Genomic DNA, 17,344 nt, shown 5'->3' on the forward strand with positions numbered 1-17,344 from the left:
ATTACCGATTGGGTGTAGGAGACAATCCCATCTAAAATATTCCATAAACGAATCAGTTTATATTCTCAAGGCTTTATATTTCCTTACTGTGAGCTCATTCATATAGTAGGTAACTATTGTTTGGTATGTTTAATTTAGCAAGTCCAACTAATCCCAATTATCTATAATAGAGCTACGCCGGGGTAATTCTTGATTAAGTGCCTACTTGGCTCATAGTTTTAAGGATACAAATTATTGTAAGTCATGTAATGACTGCTGCCCCTAGCTCCAGTCACCATCGTTGCCAGGGGATAGTTATTCATACTGCATGAACACAAGAATGAAGGGTTTACACTTCTGCACCAGTCACCACGACAATACCGCTGTCAAACCCCTAGCTCAAAGCTGCTGTGTGATAATATTTGGGACAGAGAGGAAGCTTCCAAGAAAAATGACTATTTTAATAATGATAGCAGCTCCAGACCTCTTGGATCCCCAATCAACACATGTAAATGAGACCTACCTCCAAAATGAGTCCAATCAGCTGATTTGCTGGGTAAAGGCAACCTGTGGGACAAAACAGGACAGTTTACATGTGGGTAAGCGTTCAGTATTAGATCCTTCACCTCAGACTCTAAAACCACCACCAATTAGATTTTCCTAAACTCACTTGTCACTTGCAGGAAGATATCTCTGAATCCTGTGTACAGAGGAATATGGACATAAATATACAGTAATTTATGGGACACTGCTTGTGTAAGTGTAAAGGAAGAACAGATATTAACAGTTGTCAATATCTGCAAATGCCATCGCTTCTCACCATGAAAACATGGCCGTGAACAATAGCGATTTAAGGGGGTAATGATGGAGGTTAACTGCTTAAAAAGAGGGGCAAATATTCCAAGAAAGCAGAACTTCTACCAGCTAAGAGGTGCACAGCAGGTACCCCCAAAAAATAAAATGCAATTAATAAAGGAAGATGTGTGCCAAGTTCTGTGCACAATACATTTGTGTCATGTGTGATGCCCTATTCATAAACAGTGCTGGATTCCTTGTAGTGTGGCATTGTATTTTAAATAGAAGTAAAAAGCAAATAATTTAGCAGTTTGCAATAAAGGTGGAGAGATCCCAGGCGCATGTGGTCATATTTTAGGCCCTCAAATTCTGGGCTGAGAGTTTCGACAGGATCCACGACTGTTACATGCTACCCTGCATACCTGCCTTCAAACATGTATTCACACAGCTTTGTTGAGGAAAAGCACCATACTGACGTGGCAAGGTGGAACATTTGATGAGAGATATACAAGATACAGTTTAAGACAACAGCAGAGGCAACACACTCTATGCTAGATATCAATGTTGAAAAATAAAAAGTTCTATAAGAGTTCACACTTTAATGGAACTAGGAGAGGGCAGACTGAGTGGCGATACAGCTGGCACTTGTCTGATTAGGAGCCAACGTCATCTTGGTCTGTGGGTTGGATTCCTCCAAGGACGTTTGCACCTAGATCGCTATTTAACAAAAGGCCCACCAGGACAAACGTTGCCAGTGCTCCATCCAAACAGCAGCTGCCAATACAAGGGCTTATGTTGGACAGCTGCATTCCACAAACGGTCGGGGCTCAATAAGTATGGTGAAGGTTCCTTTAAACTAGTGTCTAAAATATCCTATTTTATGAAACAAAAAAACAAACGAAAAAAAACCCCACAAAAACCTGTAGTTTGTCATCACCTCACTCCACCTTGTTGGCTCTTGTATTTGGTAGACCAAACCAAGACTAGACAAAAGTACTAAAGCTTAAAGACGCAACAGAACCACAGTACCAATATTGCCTGTAATACCATGCCTAACCAGCAGGGTGCCTTACTTGTTCAGCTCTTTGGTGTGTGCATCCGCTCCTAGCTGTATGAGCCGGTCCAGGACCTCTGCAGGAGAGATGGATGTGCTGTTTTCTTCGGTTTCTTCGCTGCTCCCTTTGAATTTTTTGTACAGCTCCTCTGACTTTTTGGAGATGAAGAGGCTGGCCGTTTTGGGCAGGGCCAGCTCAAAGAGGTGCTCATAGGGGACAGGATTGAAACAGGATCTGCAGTGGGCCTGAGTTTTGCAAGGACTTGGGGTGAGGATGTTCCTGTCATTAGTCTGTGGCTTCCCTGAGTGGACATTCTCCTTGCCATTGGGTGGCTCAATGGGGGTGAATGCTTGTTTAGAAGAAGAGTCCTGGGACCCATTATAGCGGAGCTTGTCAGCAGTCGGGGTATCAAAGTTTTGGGGGGCATTACAAGTGGACACCTTTTTCTGAGAAGTGGGCTGACTGTCACACCGAGGACAGAAGGGTGAATCGAAGCCTCCGCGACGCACAGCATGCTCGTGGTCAGACGTGGTGATCTGAGACAGCTCCTGCGATATAGCAGCTGGAGGGGTAATAAAATCATGTCCTTAAAACATAGACCTTAAAATTCTTATGTGCAAAACAATGCTCCCCCTCCCCCTCCAGTATACATGGGTGCAAAATCCAAGCCTGTGTGAAACCGTGAGCTCCTGAAGTCTTGTCAAACGGAACAAGAGTTTGGAAAGTTTGAAAATGAACACTCAATTCAATCATGTCAACATGTTTTACGTGCTCACTTATACGCTCCCTGGCCAGAAATAGAAAATGTGCAATATAAAAATACTTCAGCATGAAAAAGGCAGATGATCAATACATTCAAATATATGAAACTACTAATAAAACTTTTCACACTTTTTCAAAACCAACGACACGTGTTCATTCTTTAGGATGGAAGAGAGGGACACGCTGCATCAAAAACTATTGAAAAACCTCTTTGCTTGTACCAAGAACAGAAGATTTTGCCAATACAGTGGAGGCCTTTAACAAAAAGATGCCATCACCAACAAGTCTATGTATAAAATAATGTTGAGAAAAAAAAAAATTTAGGCAACTGCAACATGATGGATACTTCCATAATTTGATCTAAACGAAGAACCAATCCACTTACACTATTAGATATGTAATCATTCCTTCCCAGTTTTGTTGGTCTTTGCTTGTATAAACAATGGGGTAAAGTGACAAAAAAATAAATACAAAAGGACTATGTAAAGGCAAAGTCTCGAGTTCACAATTCACTGATACACTGTTAATACAGGGATTCCGATGCTTGTTTTTGTACAAGTATAAGTGAACACGCAGACTCTAAAGAATGTTCATTTCCAAACTTCTTTCATTTTTAAAAAGTCAACTTAAGTGACCACTGAGCCCTCACCGTGATCCCAGTCACCAATTCGGATTTGCAGCTAAAGTTACCTGTTCATTACACAACCTACCTTTATTTTTTGTTCCTAAAGGAGGAGACAATTAACGCCACTTAAAAATAGTCAGTCAAGAAGATGTTAAAGAATCATTAAAGGGGAATGGGATGGGTGGAAAGGAAGATAAGGTCAGTAAACATTCAAACACAACATGGGTGTATGTTACAGAGAGAGCCATTGCTCCAGATCCCAGTTACCTATGGATACCACTAAGGAGGGCTGAGGCGAGTAGGATCAGCCCCTGACATCAGGCAATTGCTCTGCAACCCACTTCTGCTGCATATCATTCATGTTAAATGGCCCCTACTTCGCCACAGCCAGAAACTGGCTAAACAAGCCAAGTAAAATCAATTTGTACAATAAAAATGACACCTATTGATTTTTTATTAAACTGATCACATTTATGAATGTCCAAATATCTGCAGTCTGAAACTCCTTTTAAAAAAACACTACACCAGAAAGTGAAACTTTTTTGAACGGTCTGGATCTACACGTCTCCTCCCATAAAAAAAAGTTTAACAAGCCAAAGGGCAATCCATTATCTAAATGGACAGGATTAAAAATGATTGTTAAAAAAAAAATAAAAAAAATAAAATAAAAAAATTACCGTAGACACACTTCAGCAGAATTTAAACAAAACAAAAACGCTCACAATGATTGAGGTCTCAACCCACCCAGCCCTCCACACCACTGAAGAGGAACACTGATTGTATTACTCTGAGCAGAGCTATAGCAGATACAAGCTGGCTGGACACAAACGCAACCTTTAGGCAATAGGGGGAAAGGGACTTTAACAACCCATTGAAGTTAGAGGTCAGGACAGGCAATGAGCTACCCTCACCTTCTTCTGTGCTGTTGGGGTCAGCAGCCAACACTCCTATAACCGCAGGAAGCTCACTCAGAGACACAGTCTTCACAATTTTGGGAGAGTCATCTGTGGGGAATAAAAGGAAGATATCCTATATCTCTAAGCACACTCGTTTCTACCATAGCAACGGCATCGTAACAAACGCTAGGTTTCATCCTATATCTCTTTATAACGAGCTGATGTCAGCAGTTTAGTCCAGTATTATGCTTAAACTAGGGCTCTAAATATCCGTGTGCAAAGTGTGTACCTGGAAAACCTTTAGAAAAGCACTTGTGGGTTCAGGCTGCTTCCACGGTGTAGCTGACATCACTTTGTAACTCTCGTCTCAGACGTCTGCTTTTCCTAGTTACCCCATCCGCCACGTGTAGGCAATAGCTACATTTTAAAAGAGCCCAAATGGTCCCCCTACAACCTTATAGATAAAAGGACTATTCTAGAAGAGGTGCACAATATAAGACTTATAGATCAGTGTTGGCTCCCGTGTCTGAGATATAGCTTTAGAAGCGTGGATGCGTGTCATTGTCCCACGGCCAATCTAAATCAGTCTTAACCTGGGTGAACATTTGCGGTTTTCCTGAACGCTCGAATTACAGATTTATAAACAGTATGAACACATCCCTGTAATCCAGGATCCATTTACACACATCAGCATTTGCAATAAACTCAATGCCCTGCTTGCTTTTATATGAGCGAGTCTTATTTAGTTACAGTGGCATGTTTTGAGTAGTGTTTAATGTGGCAACTGTTGCCATGCATGTGTGCCCTCTCACGCTAGGTTACAGACGATACAATGTATCTTGAAAACTGTAAAAAAGTAAAAAATAGACAGAAGACAAGAAAACAAAAATAACCACACATCCACTCCCCCCACCAATACAAATGTTTAAGTATCCAAGCTCCCTCCAGTGGCCAAAATGTGAAGCGCACAAAAATATGTCTAAAGTGGCCACCAGCAACTTACCAGAGCCCTTTTCTCCCTTGCTGAGCTGCTGCTTGAGCTTCTCCTGATTAGAGGATTCACTCTGTTAGGTGAAAATTGCAGGTCAGCTGTATGTGGCAGAGTAGGATAACCAAGTTCTATATTCACATGTACATAACTTGCCTTTCTGGGGGGCGTTGCAGTGGATGGGACATGTGCGACGTTCGTTGTGTCATCGGAACTGAGAATTGGAGGAGGGGAGGTTGCTGGTGTTCCCATTGGAGTTCCTTTATTACCTATGAAATAAAATTAAGTGCGTGTGGTTTAACGTAAATGTAAGGAAAGATTTGCTCATCAAGTTACACAACCTCTGAACTGCCTAGCATTACGTCTATCTAATCCACCGGGAACACAGGACACAGCAGTACTATACAAGCCACTTGTAGCGTTTCAGCAATGAGGACCATCAGAAGCAGTTGTATTTCCAGGTCGAGGATTGTCATCAGGTCAGAGGTCTTTAAATTTTGATTTAAATACAGAACTCTAAGAGCTAGGAAAGGTGGCAGGTGGGCAGGAAAAGACTAATGGCATGGGAGAACCTGGTGGGACTGGAAGAGGTCCGATAAGTTGCAAGGAAACCTTCCACTCAGCCGTTATCGCAAGAGTCCTCCCATTAGATTACACAATATTTATGGAAATACAAACACAATCAATACATATGTCTAGCTAGCATTATAGTGAAACAAAGTGTTAATAAGTGAACTTTGCAGCTCTACCACACCATGTAGCCAGGTCCTCTTCCTTTCCAGACCTACCAGGTGTGCTCGGAGCTTTGCTGGGAGGACGGGAAGCAGGCAGGGATGTATCCGGATGCGCACTGATGGGAGAGTTGGGTGGTGTGGTCATACCGCACAAGGTGGAAGGGCTCCAAATAGAGTCCTAGATAATCAACACAAGGACAGTAATTATATTTCATGAGGACAAAAAGTGGTGTTCAGCACAACAGAAGAAACCGTGTGTTGGGGACAAATTACCCATCACCAAATGCAGGATAGTGGATTATACAGCCCACTAGATGCACACAATCATTCCGTATAAACTTCAGGGTAAGAAAACCGTTCCTTCAGCAAAAGGTACAGACCATATTAATACTACCCTGTATCTGGAAGAAAACTCATCCTCATCCCTTACTAACAAAAGGGACACTAACCAAATGTCACTTATGTCCTAAGCAACTAATAATATTGTTTACTTTCTGGGATAGACACATTTCTGTACTATTCATGCACAACAGGCAGCCACGAGCAGTCTCATCTGTAGAAATTGCAGTGCTTCAATATACTGGGGGGGGGCTGAGGCACAGATTGTGGCGAGTTAACACCCACGAGAGGTGCTCCTATTGGCTAATTAACCACTAGTGGTAGCAGAATCTTTAATATGTACAACTATATAAATGTAGTTCCTCAGAATTCCATTAGAAAATATAGACAATGAAGGACACAAACCAATCCTCCCAGGAAGGCCCATAAGGTGCAGTCTTTCTTGCCGGCTGTGGTTCATTGTTCTTTATTTCTGGTTTGTTTTTTTATGCAGGAGGTGAAGTTAAACCCCATTTTGCCATTTAATTTATTAGCGATGTGCAGCGGAATGACAGAGTGGTCTCCAAGGCACACCACGGCTAAGCATTGCAGATTATTCCTAGAGCTGCGTAGTAAAATATGTAATATTGGGGTACCGTAGGACCCGGAATAGTGCACATTGCTAGTCACTGAATCACCCATTATTCATCTACGATTCTCCATTATATTGACAAAGTGACTTAATCAGCAAATTAGAGTTCCCCGATTTTTAATGATGTTAATGGTCATTGCCGATAACCATTTACACTTTATTTTGCATCCAGGAAAGATTTCCAATGACACCAATGATCAGATTTCATTGAAGCAGCTGGCCAATACTGTATAACACAATTCCAGCACCAGATACAGGTGCTATCACAGATGAATACTAGCTCCACATAATACTAGCACCGCTTACCTGTGGTATCTCTGCCTGCACCCAGAGAGTCTGAACACCGATATAGTGCAGCAAGGGCCCCTGTGAGCACGGCCTAGGAGTGGAAAAGGGCGTGGAGTAGTTGCTTCCTAAACAAGAAGAGCATGAAGTTAAAAAAAATTGGATTAAAAAACAAACAAACAAAAGAAAGGTTAGTTTTTCCTAATTATATGTTGATAAACCTTTGTAAATACCAGGAATGTACATTACGCAGCTGCTAGAACAGTCAGGATTGAAAGCATCAATGCAGGACAGGGATAAATGACCATTAGCAGACTTGTACCTGAATAAGCAGAACAGCTACATACCATAGTTGCTCGTCTCAGTGAAAGGGCTAGGGGCTGTGTCCTGTTGCCTTTGCCAGAGGCGGGTAGAGAGGGGAGAATATCCTTCTTCGTAGGAGGCTTCATTAGGGTCCAGAGAGATTTTGGCACATTCTACAACAATGTCATGAGTTTCCAACCTCTTCCACCTGCGTCAGGATCAGAAGACATGGGAACTGAATGCTAGACACTTCAGTCCTATATACAGAGAGCACTACTGAACTCGGGAATAAAAACAAATATATGTATGAGGAATGGCTTCTCATGTCATTCACATATACGTAACTGGCCTTCTCATGTCACCAGTTTCAACTGCATCAGTTTATTTTTGGATAAATACATGTGTGGGGGCGGAGAGTTTGTTTAATCAATGAGCAGCCAGGAGTGTTAATTGCTTCCTTCTCACCCCAGTCCAAAGAAAATAAAAAAAAAAGGTATATATGTATATGCAGTATGTGAGGATATTAGACATTACTAGCGGGTGGTCTAACCGGAACAATGGTGCTGAACCGTTTATAACAGGAAACCAATAACTCATGAATATTACTGCCACCACTGTGCATATGTGGTAAGTACATTTTAAGGTTGCCTAAGTGAACTCCTATTGAAAAGGAAAAAGAATATAAAAAGGAACCTATGTAGACTTGTGTGTCCAGAACCAGAAAAACCAAAATCTTCATTAGCGACAGATTGCTCAGTGGCTCATTTCCCAATTTCAAAACCCCCCCCCCACACACACCCAAGAGGCCAGCTGTCACGTGCGTAAGGGGTGGGGTGTGTGACGCTATGACATCACAGTGGCCCCTGCCATGTAATGCAGAGGACGCCAGGATCCAGAATGAAGCCTACTCCTTAGGAGCCTCACGGAAATACCAGGTGAGTAGGTAATCATGTTTAGGGTACAACATAGGCCCTGCTTATAACAAAGCAAGAGATTATGTATATACTTTCACTATGTAGGTCAGTAATACAGATTAATCTGCTATAGACACATACATGTAACATATAAACAATTATTTGTCTTGGCAAAAGAACATTTAGTACTCAATGGTTTTAAGGCTTAAACTGTCAGTTAAAGGGATTGGTGAAGCACAGCATAAGGAAGAGTAGGGAGCACTACAGAAAGACCAACAATGTATATATTTTATTCCATCTCATTCTCTATTACAGATTTCCCATGTGGCTATCTATACACAAACCCATGACACCCTCTTAACCAATTGGTGACCCGTTATCTGTACACCAGCTAAACGACTCCCTAAGAAGGAAGCTGACAAATATTCCTGGAGACGAACAAGTACCTGCTCGGATCCAGTTCATGGTCTTTGGAACCAGTAACCAGCTCTGGATGAATTCGCACATGTTCCATCATTGGCTGAGGATAAGGGGGATGAAGGAGAGGTGTGGAATTAGGAGGAGGGGACAAAAGGTAGACATTTAAAGAACTGCAGTAAATTCTTAGAACTTAAACAGTGGTCTCATAAAACAATCATATGGTCTGCACCCAAAAAAAAACAAAAAAAACAAACAAGACAAAAACAAAACACGACAGTCAGAGCTCAAGGACAGGTCTACGGTTAGGGGACCAAGTCTAACTATTTCAAATTCATAACAGTTTTACTGAAGTATATATAGAAGTGATTGGGAAAGAAGATCCTGCCAAGGTGCACACAAAAATAAACTCCCAGAAACAATGTCGGTGGTGATCAGATCAGTCTAGAGGTCTATATTAAATTTAAAAAAAAAAAACACAACACAAACACACTGAAGCAACATGAACATTTAAAAAGGATGACAGCCCTGAAAATAAATATCAAATGCTCAATGTCAACAATTAGAGACTTAAAGAAAAACCTCTTAGAGATAGAGATTAACGGGGGTACAAGAAAAAAATAAATTTGTTTTATATGTATAAAGTCAACTACATCAAAAGTCACCCATGTGAAGCAGTGCCAAAGGACACCGAAGACTCACATGTCATTTGAGCCCTCCCCTCAGTTAGACACAGATGCTTTGCTCCGTGAGATAGGACAGCTTTAGGTGGTCTCAATATTAAGTTCAACGGGTCCACCAATGGCTTTAATGGTCACATATTGCACCAGCAAAAGGTAAGTATGTCTTGGTTTATTTATTTTACATTTTCTCAGACCAAAACCATTTGACATCATCATTCAACTGCTATTTGCCAGTCCATCATCATACCCGCTTAAAGGACTGCCAACAACGTAACGTTACTTTAAACTTCAAGGCAATAGACTGGGAGCATCCCTGTCTGTCACCTCCATGGCAGAAAAAAGCCGCGCACTTAAGACGTCCTTTTTACCTTCACAATCTCTTCAAAGGTCTCCAGATTTTCCTTCATACTATAATGAGAGCGCAGGAAGGAAACAAAGTTACACGGATACATCCCATAGAGGCGGTGGAAGAGGGCGTACACACTGGCATGGAGATGGACGAGGCAAGTCTCCGCTACACGACCTGCCAAGAGCAGAAACAGATGTCCCAATTAATCCATGCGCAACCCTCTCTAATATCAAGGGGAGGGGGGGGGGGAGGGGGAAGAGTTCTAGTAGAAGCATTGGATTAAACAGAACACTGTACTGTATCAAGGTCTCCTACATAAAAATAGCACAAAGTGCACAACAAAGACCTCTATTTACAACCACTTAAGATTCTGTTGGGTGCAGATTATAGCACAATAGGAAAGTAAACCTAATACTACAAGTGTATATAGAAAACATGAACTATCGATGGCTGCACTGCTAAAGACGAAACGGCGACAGAGGAATTCCTTCATCACTGTTACTAACGGGAGGGGCAAAAAGTCTAAGAGTTCCGTTACCTAGGTGACTACAAGCCAATCCTTCCTTTATTGCACTTCCGGATTCTATTTATTGCTCCACTCTCATTTCAGATTGGTGCTCTCTAAACAGCTTTCTAAACATATATAAGCGGCTGAACAGATGGCACGCTGGACAGTTTTACTAAGCTAAGAGTGTGGTTGTGGTATTTCATTCTTTTATATTAGTGCAATATGTTTTTTTAAAAAACCGGGACAGTATTATCAGTAAAGACCACTGGTCACTTTGCATAAACAGCCAGGAGGACCAGTTAAAGCAAAAATCTACACAGATAATGACTACCAACAGGTCACATTTCAGCAAATATAAACGGCATGATTATCTTTCAGAGCTTTACTTGAAAGCTGAAGCCTTTCAGCTTTTTAAAAAAATCAAAACACAGAATTTGATCATCGAAGAGAATACAAGTCTAGCTAGCCTGCCCATTTTGCTAGTGCTTGAGGTTAAAAGCCGGAGTATAGTATCTTAGCAATCCGTTCCCAACTGCAAACTTAGAAAGTGGCAGCATGCCACTTGGCTAGGGCAGAATGTATTTCCTGTGCCAGGCTATAGGACATGAACTCGCAGGGTACTCTGTGCATACACAGGGAACTCACAAGACATTTGCAGCAAAATAAGTTTGGAGCACAACAAAGTTATTGGTGTTTCAAACATAGTATTGCACATGGGTGGCAGTTATAGACAGATAGCAGATTTCTGATGTCTCAATTTTATATCCATATTACACACAAAAATCCCTGGAGGGAGAGTGGAAAGTCTCACCTGGGTTCTTCAAGCACCAGGCTGACAGGCGGCCAAATATTTCAAAGAACTCGTGAAGATACTGTTTCCCGGACTGTGGAATCATTGGCAGCATGGTAATTAACACTAGGACGCCAGTGGTGAGAACGACAACATCTGTGTCTGTCTGTAAAGCAGAACAAACTGTGTAAACAGGTGTCTTCTGCAGTTTTACTTCCAGCTTTCTGTCCCGTCTAGGTTGGACTGTGCACTGAAACATTTCTATACTCTACAGGTTTGTAAGCAAGAGTAGTGAAAGATTTTCAATTGTTAGCAGCCGTTGGCGTGAAAAGCAAAACGGAGCAGGTTCAAGCTAGTTTTAATAGGCTGAAAGTTAGTTTCAATAGGTTCCAAGTATGAGAATAACCCGATAATGAGCGGAGCTTCTGTCTAGAGAGGGTATTCACCTACCACCACCGTGGTTTCCTGACAACTGCAGGGTTCTAATATCATCCATCTGACACTGCTGTTAATGAGAGGACCATCCTTGGTGAACGAGAAGGAAGATTCCCTCACTAAGTTGGGAGTTGTCAGTGGATCCGGCAACAGCTCTACATGGAAAACGTACCTTAAGACACTTTAAGAGGGACTGCAGGACGGGTGCTTGCGACAACTTGTGCTTCCAAGATGGCTGACGACGAATCACATGGCCCAGTAGTGTCAAGGTTGTTAGACGGGTAGCTGCTTTACCTAAATACTCATTTATCTTGTCCAATAGGTGCTGTCACAGAGGAGAGGAGAGCATTTCACAACATGATCTTTTAACAGGATTTGCACATTTGTTACACGGACATACTCCGTATTGTAAGATGAAAACATTTATAAGTGGAGCAACGGACACTTGTGCTACCCCCCTAGTGGTGATCACCACCAACTACAGTCATCTGCAGCAACATAAAGATAATATGGAGAGCCCAAAATGTACATGAGATTCATCCCTTACCTTGTCATGAGGCTCAGGTACCATAGAGAGGACGAGCATTGCTTGTTCAGAATTGGTTTCCAGGTAATGATCCACCAGATTGTTCACAAGGACTGGGGAGCGGTCTATGATAGAGACAGTAAGTCGTAATGATTTGTATTTTGCTCAACATGTAATATTCAATTTGCTGCAAAAGTGAATTGAGTAAATTTTTCGAGGGAATTTCCCACTGCAGCAGATTTCGGTTCTGGAGCCAAGTTATCCCCTTTGATGAGATTTTTTTATACAAAGCTTAAATATTTATGCAAAAGTTAAAAATAAAAGTACCAGGAACTTCCAATTTACTATCATAGTTTATTTATGTAGCGCCAATCGTATCACACTGTTGTACAGAAAAAAAACGTAATCATTCAAATCCCCATTGGAACTTAGGGGGGGGGGGGGGGGGGGGATTCAATTGGCTGCCTTACGGGTAAAAGTAATGCGGCCTGTGCTTTATTACCGTTATTACGGTAGTTTCAACGCTGGCTTTTTGCTCGAGCTGCGAGCAGAAAGCTGGGTTAACACTACCGTAATAACGGTAATTGTTTTAACACCGCGCAAATTCCGGGGTAATTGAATTCCCCCCTTACAGCCTAAGTTTCCTAACACACATTTCCATTTTGTCAGAGGCCCATTAACCCACCAGTATGCTTTTGGACTGTAGGAGGAAACCCACACAAACAATGATAGAACATACAATCTGCACATAGGGCCCTTGTTGGAAGAGAGCTCATGACCCCAGCACTGTGCCACCACGCTGCCCCATTCAATGCATTCCAAAACAATCCACGTGTTGATAAACGTGGCACAAGATTGGCTTTACAGACCCTCTACCGCTGTGTACTCCTGATAAGGAAGCAGTTTTGGTGTACCGTGGCATACACACCGTTTACGTGACCAAGAGCCAGCAGTAAGTTGGCAATCCCTACTTTCCAGAATATATGAATTTGCTACATTTCTTATACAAGTCATTTATAATCATTTAAGTTTGTATTGGAGTCAGACTTAAATTTTTGTAATAAGCCATTTGAAAATAAACTGAGAATGTTATTACCATTTGCCTCTGTACGCTTTGTAGGACAAAGGCCTCGAAGATCAGAAAGACAACCAAATATGAGGAGAAAAAAAAGGGAACAAGGAAGTAGGAAAGAGAGACAGCAACATATTAGATGAGTCCTCAGCAAAAGGGGCCAGTCTTCTCACCAGGAATAAGAGGGTCCCATTCTGTACACCAGCTTACAGCTACCCCATTGTTGATGGTAGAATGTTTATCACTATAATCTTATGTTTAGTATTCTATCGATAAGGAAATATCTGGAGAGATTTTAATTACATTTTCTACTAAGCATATGGCAGCTCTGGTACTGCAAGGCAACCTGGCCGTGACCAATTTAGCTGCTACATACAATAATTTGACGGGAGCAAAACAGAATTTAGGTAACAGACTGCCTCAGTCACTGAAATTGGCCCACTAGAGCAATCAGGCAGCAGACTCTAATCTAGACCAGTGTTTCTCAAACCCAGTCCTCAGGACCCCCTAACAGGGCAGGTTTTCCAGGAGACAAGGGAAATAATTACACCACCTGTGGATCTGTTACAATGTGTCAGACAGCAATGATTACACCTGTGCTAAAGCAAGGAGATATGGAAAACCTGCACTGTTAGGGCTCCCTGAGGACCAGGTTTAAGAAACTGCTCTAGACCAGACTCCTCCGGGTCACATCTCTCACAGACTGGTGCATACCTGTACCTGAATTTAGGTGATCTCTTATAAGCCTGTGGATTTCATCCAGTTGTTGCAGGTCTGGAGACTCGAGCAGGTACAGGTGCTCCAACACATTCATTGGATGGGCCATGCTGCAGTGTAGGTTCAAGTGCCGTCACAGGGCTCCGGAGGTTCAAGGTCACAGCAAGGTCCTCATCTGTGCCTCCTCCAAACTGCAGGGATACAACAGAACCCAGGGAAGTTACAAAACCAAACAAATAGGGGAAATGCTCTCAAGTAAAGCACAAGTTCTGCACATCAACAAAAAAACAAAACAAGGGGGCTCGATACTTATAAGAGGCATTAAATAAAAATACTGCCAGCACTTTTGGGGGGCCCTCTGTTTAGATGGAATTGTTGCACTCCTGCTTTGACAAGTCAGCTCTTACACTTGTCCAACAGCCTCTTCAGGTCAATATGAGTATTATTAAATAGTCCAAAACAAAAAGTGAGACTACTTGCATGGTACTTCAAAGAAATTAATTATGGACACAACAGCTTTTCAATAGGAGGACAATCTTCTATTACTTAACAAAAGGCTCCACAAATCAGTCATTTAGATTCAGTTTTATTCTGCAAGTATGTTTACAATCCTTGCAGTCCCTGCCTCAATCAGGTGTATATCTATGAAATATGCGGTTCCTGAAGTAAAGATGACGGACATTCACAAGCAATGTAGGATATACTGCACTTTAACCACTAAGTCTTTGAATGTGCTTGCGCCAAATCTATAGTCTGTTTACTCCACCTCCTAAGGCCTCACATCCATATGCATTTGATTAGAGTTTAAAAGCGCAAGTTTAAGGCACCAGTAAAACCACATGTTCGATGCAAGTGTTGATGTTACCTTGTTTTTACGTATATTCGGGAGGTCAACGGCAGCAACTCCATTAACCTCAATATATTTTTAACATGTGTTTAATACACTGAATGGAGCAGACAGTGCATTATAAGTGATGTCACTGGAAGCAATGGATTCCATGTGCAGGCCTGTTTTTGTGACTTGTACTAGTCTAGGCCTGGCCAACCTGTGGCTCTCCAGGTGTTGTCAAACCCCAGCATGCTTTGCCAGTAGACAGCTAGTCGACAGCTGGCAGGGTATGCTGGGACTTGTAGCTTCATACCTGGAGAGTTGCAGGTTGGCCAGGTCTGAACTACTGTTAAAAAAATAAGAAACCATAAGAAACAAGTTTGAGCCCACTGGATATGAGGCCTAAGAAAGTTTACTTGTTGAAACGGTGAGGGAGACCACAACAACAAAAACCTTTAAAAATGGGCACATTCTACCTCCAAGTAAATACAGTAATATAAACTTTTAAAGAGCCACAAACGCCTAATGTACAAGTAGTTCTGTTCACAGGCTGACAGTGGTGTAATATTTTTGTAATTAGGATACATATTAACCAAGGCATTTTCATGTCCTGTCAAAGATCATTCAGACAGAGCATCAAACAGCTGAAGATTTGCTAATGCCCTCGGGTAAGAAAATGTGTCATTGAGAGGCTAGGAAATCTGGTCACTGACACAGCATTGTTAGTACATGTACCATGTCCACACCAAAGAACTGGTTTTATTTTGTTTCCTTCTCCAGGGCAAATAGACCTGTTTTACTGTCAGACACACACAAGGCTCCCTGTATTACACACAAAGTAGTTACCACAGAAAGCAAATGTGTCAGTGCTTGTAGACCGATTCCAAAGTGCAGGAAAGCAACTGTCAACAACAAAGCTGCTCACCGGAGAAGCAGCCAATAAGGCAAGAGGCACGAGGCACTGCCTGTCTCATACCTCAGTAATGTTACTGGTGAATTAATAGATTGCATTTTCATAAACCAGTTCAGCCTACAAAACCACTGCCACCTGTGTACACACAACTGATGCTCTTTAAAATGGAATGACAACCCAAAAATACAACCAATAAGATATTTTGACAGTTTTAAAACATTCTAAAGGTCATCCTCCACAGGTGTTCTCTGAATATACAGAGAAACCCCTGTTAGTCTTCACATTAAAACACATTACATTAAAGGAGGGATTACTGCTAACTAGAGATGGGCGGGTCCGGTTCTCCGAGAACCGAACCCACCCGAACTTTGGGTATCCGAGTACCGAGCTGAGCAGCTCGGTACTCTCCCGCCAATTCCGAATCCAAATCGAGGCCGAACGTCATTGTGACGTCGTCGGATCTCGGGACTCGGTTCTCGCGATACTTCAACTTTATAAATACACGCCTCCACAGCAATCCATCGCCATTTGACAGAGGGAGAGAGCAGGGTGTAGTCATAGGCTAATTAGAGCAGGGACAGAGAAAGAATACAATATTGTTCTTGCAATTGCTCTAACCAAAATCGCTAGTGCAGAGAGGAGGATAGAGGTTTATTATTTTTTCTTCATATTTGGCACTCCCCAGCGCTTTTGGGTTGTCCCCCATAATTGTGCATTAATATTTCTGGCTGTCAAAAGTCATATCTGTCAGCAGTATCTACTCAATAAATTTTAGCACTCCTCTGTGTTTTTGGGGTGTCCTCCCTAATTGTGCATTAATATTTCTGGCTGTCAAAAGTCATATCTGTCAGCAGTATCTACTCAATAATTTTAAGCACTCCTCAGTGTTTTTGGGGTGTCCTCTCTAATTGTGCATTAATATTTCTGGCTGTCAAAAGTCATATCTGTCAGCAGTATCTACTCAATAAATTTTAGCACTCCTCTGTGTTTTTGGGGTGTCCTCCCTAATTGTGCATTAATATTTCTGGCTGTCAAAAGTCATATCTGTCAGCAGTATCTACTCAATAAATGTTAGCACTCCTCAGTGTTTTTGGGGTGTCCTCTCTAATTGTGCATTAATATTTCTGGCTGTCAAAAGTCATATCTGTCAGCAGTATCTACGCAATGGATTCAAAGCAGTCCACATATGATCTAAATGAGCAACCAGGTTCTGTCACCAGTCCTGATGTTAGTGTTCCCAGTACGTCATCTGGCCAAGGCGATGTCAAACAACAGAGTGTTTTCAAATTAGTGCAAAAAACAAAAACCAAAAAAAAATTTACTGTATTGAAGCGAAAACGAAGTGTAACTGAGCAAAAGTTAAGTGACGATAAAAAAAAAATTGCAAGCATGCCATTCTACACACGCAGTGGCAAAGAGAGAATGAGGCCTTCACCTTTGGCTATTAGTGGCAGATCCCAAAAAGTTACCCAGCCTACAATTGGTGCACAACTACTGTTACGCGTCAAAGCTGAGCTGCAAGATACCAGTGAGGCATTACAGGAGAATATTTGCTCTGATTCACAAATGACAACAATCCCTGTGGAGAGTCCATCCAACAGTGGGATGTCTAATCGTGAGCATTCTGCTGATGTGTGCCTTAATAGCCCGAGTGTAGCCGGTGATACCCAAATTGAGGATGCCACTTTGGAATTAGAAGAGGATGAGGGGGAGATTTGTGTAGGCGACGAGGGCGCTAATGAGGATGTTGATGAGGATGAGGTTGTTTGTGTAAGTCCTGCACCAGTGGCAGCAGTTCT

The 17,344-nt window shown here is 42.0% G+C and overlaps 1 protein-coding gene across 8 annotated transcripts in view; it reads right to left on the reverse strand.

The window, feature by feature from the left end:
• The window catches only part of TSC1 (TSC complex subunit 1), a 33,649-nt gene that overhangs the window by 6,707 nt on the left and 9,598 nt on the right, over positions 1 to 17,344 (reverse strand). For 3 of the 8 annotated variants that reach the window (XM_075185296.1, XM_075185297.1, XM_075185298.1), the window contains exons 2-17: positions 13,801 to 13,994; positions 13,111 to 13,143; positions 12,036 to 12,139; positions 11,661 to 11,813; positions 11,075 to 11,219; positions 9,775 to 9,929; positions 8,753 to 8,826; positions 7,437 to 7,600; positions 7,111 to 7,217; positions 5,889 to 6,012; positions 5,257 to 5,369; positions 5,116 to 5,176; positions 4,128 to 4,220; positions 1,848 to 2,391; positions 650 to 679; positions 503 to 546 (exon numbers count right to left, since the gene is read on the reverse strand). In XM_075185296.1, the coding sequence (XP_075041397.1) occupies positions 503 to 546; positions 650 to 679; positions 1,848 to 2,391; positions 4,128 to 4,220; positions 5,116 to 5,176; positions 5,257 to 5,369; positions 5,889 to 6,012; positions 7,111 to 7,217; positions 7,437 to 7,600; positions 8,753 to 8,826; positions 9,775 to 9,929; positions 11,075 to 11,219; positions 11,661 to 11,813; positions 12,036 to 12,139; positions 13,111 to 13,143; positions 13,801 to 13,912 (2,056 nt within the window). In that variant the 5' untranslated portion in view covers positions 13,913 to 13,994. The remainder of the gene's footprint in view (positions 1 to 502; positions 547 to 649; positions 680 to 1,847; positions 2,392 to 4,127; positions 4,221 to 5,115; positions 5,177 to 5,256; positions 5,370 to 5,888; positions 6,013 to 7,110; positions 7,218 to 7,436; positions 7,601 to 8,752; positions 8,827 to 9,774; positions 9,930 to 11,074; positions 11,220 to 11,660; positions 11,814 to 12,035; positions 12,140 to 13,110; positions 13,144 to 13,800; positions 13,995 to 17,344) is intronic. The other 5 variants (XM_075185299.1, XM_075185302.1, XM_075185303.1 and 2 more) reach the window with 5 other exon arrangements.

The sequence above is a fragment of the Mixophyes fleayi genome, chromosome 9, assembly GCF_038048845.1.
Source record: "Mixophyes fleayi isolate aMixFle1 chromosome 9, aMixFle1.hap1, whole genome shotgun sequence".
Lineage (NCBI taxonomy): Eukaryota > Metazoa > Chordata > Amphibia > Anura > Limnodynastidae > Mixophyes > Mixophyes fleayi.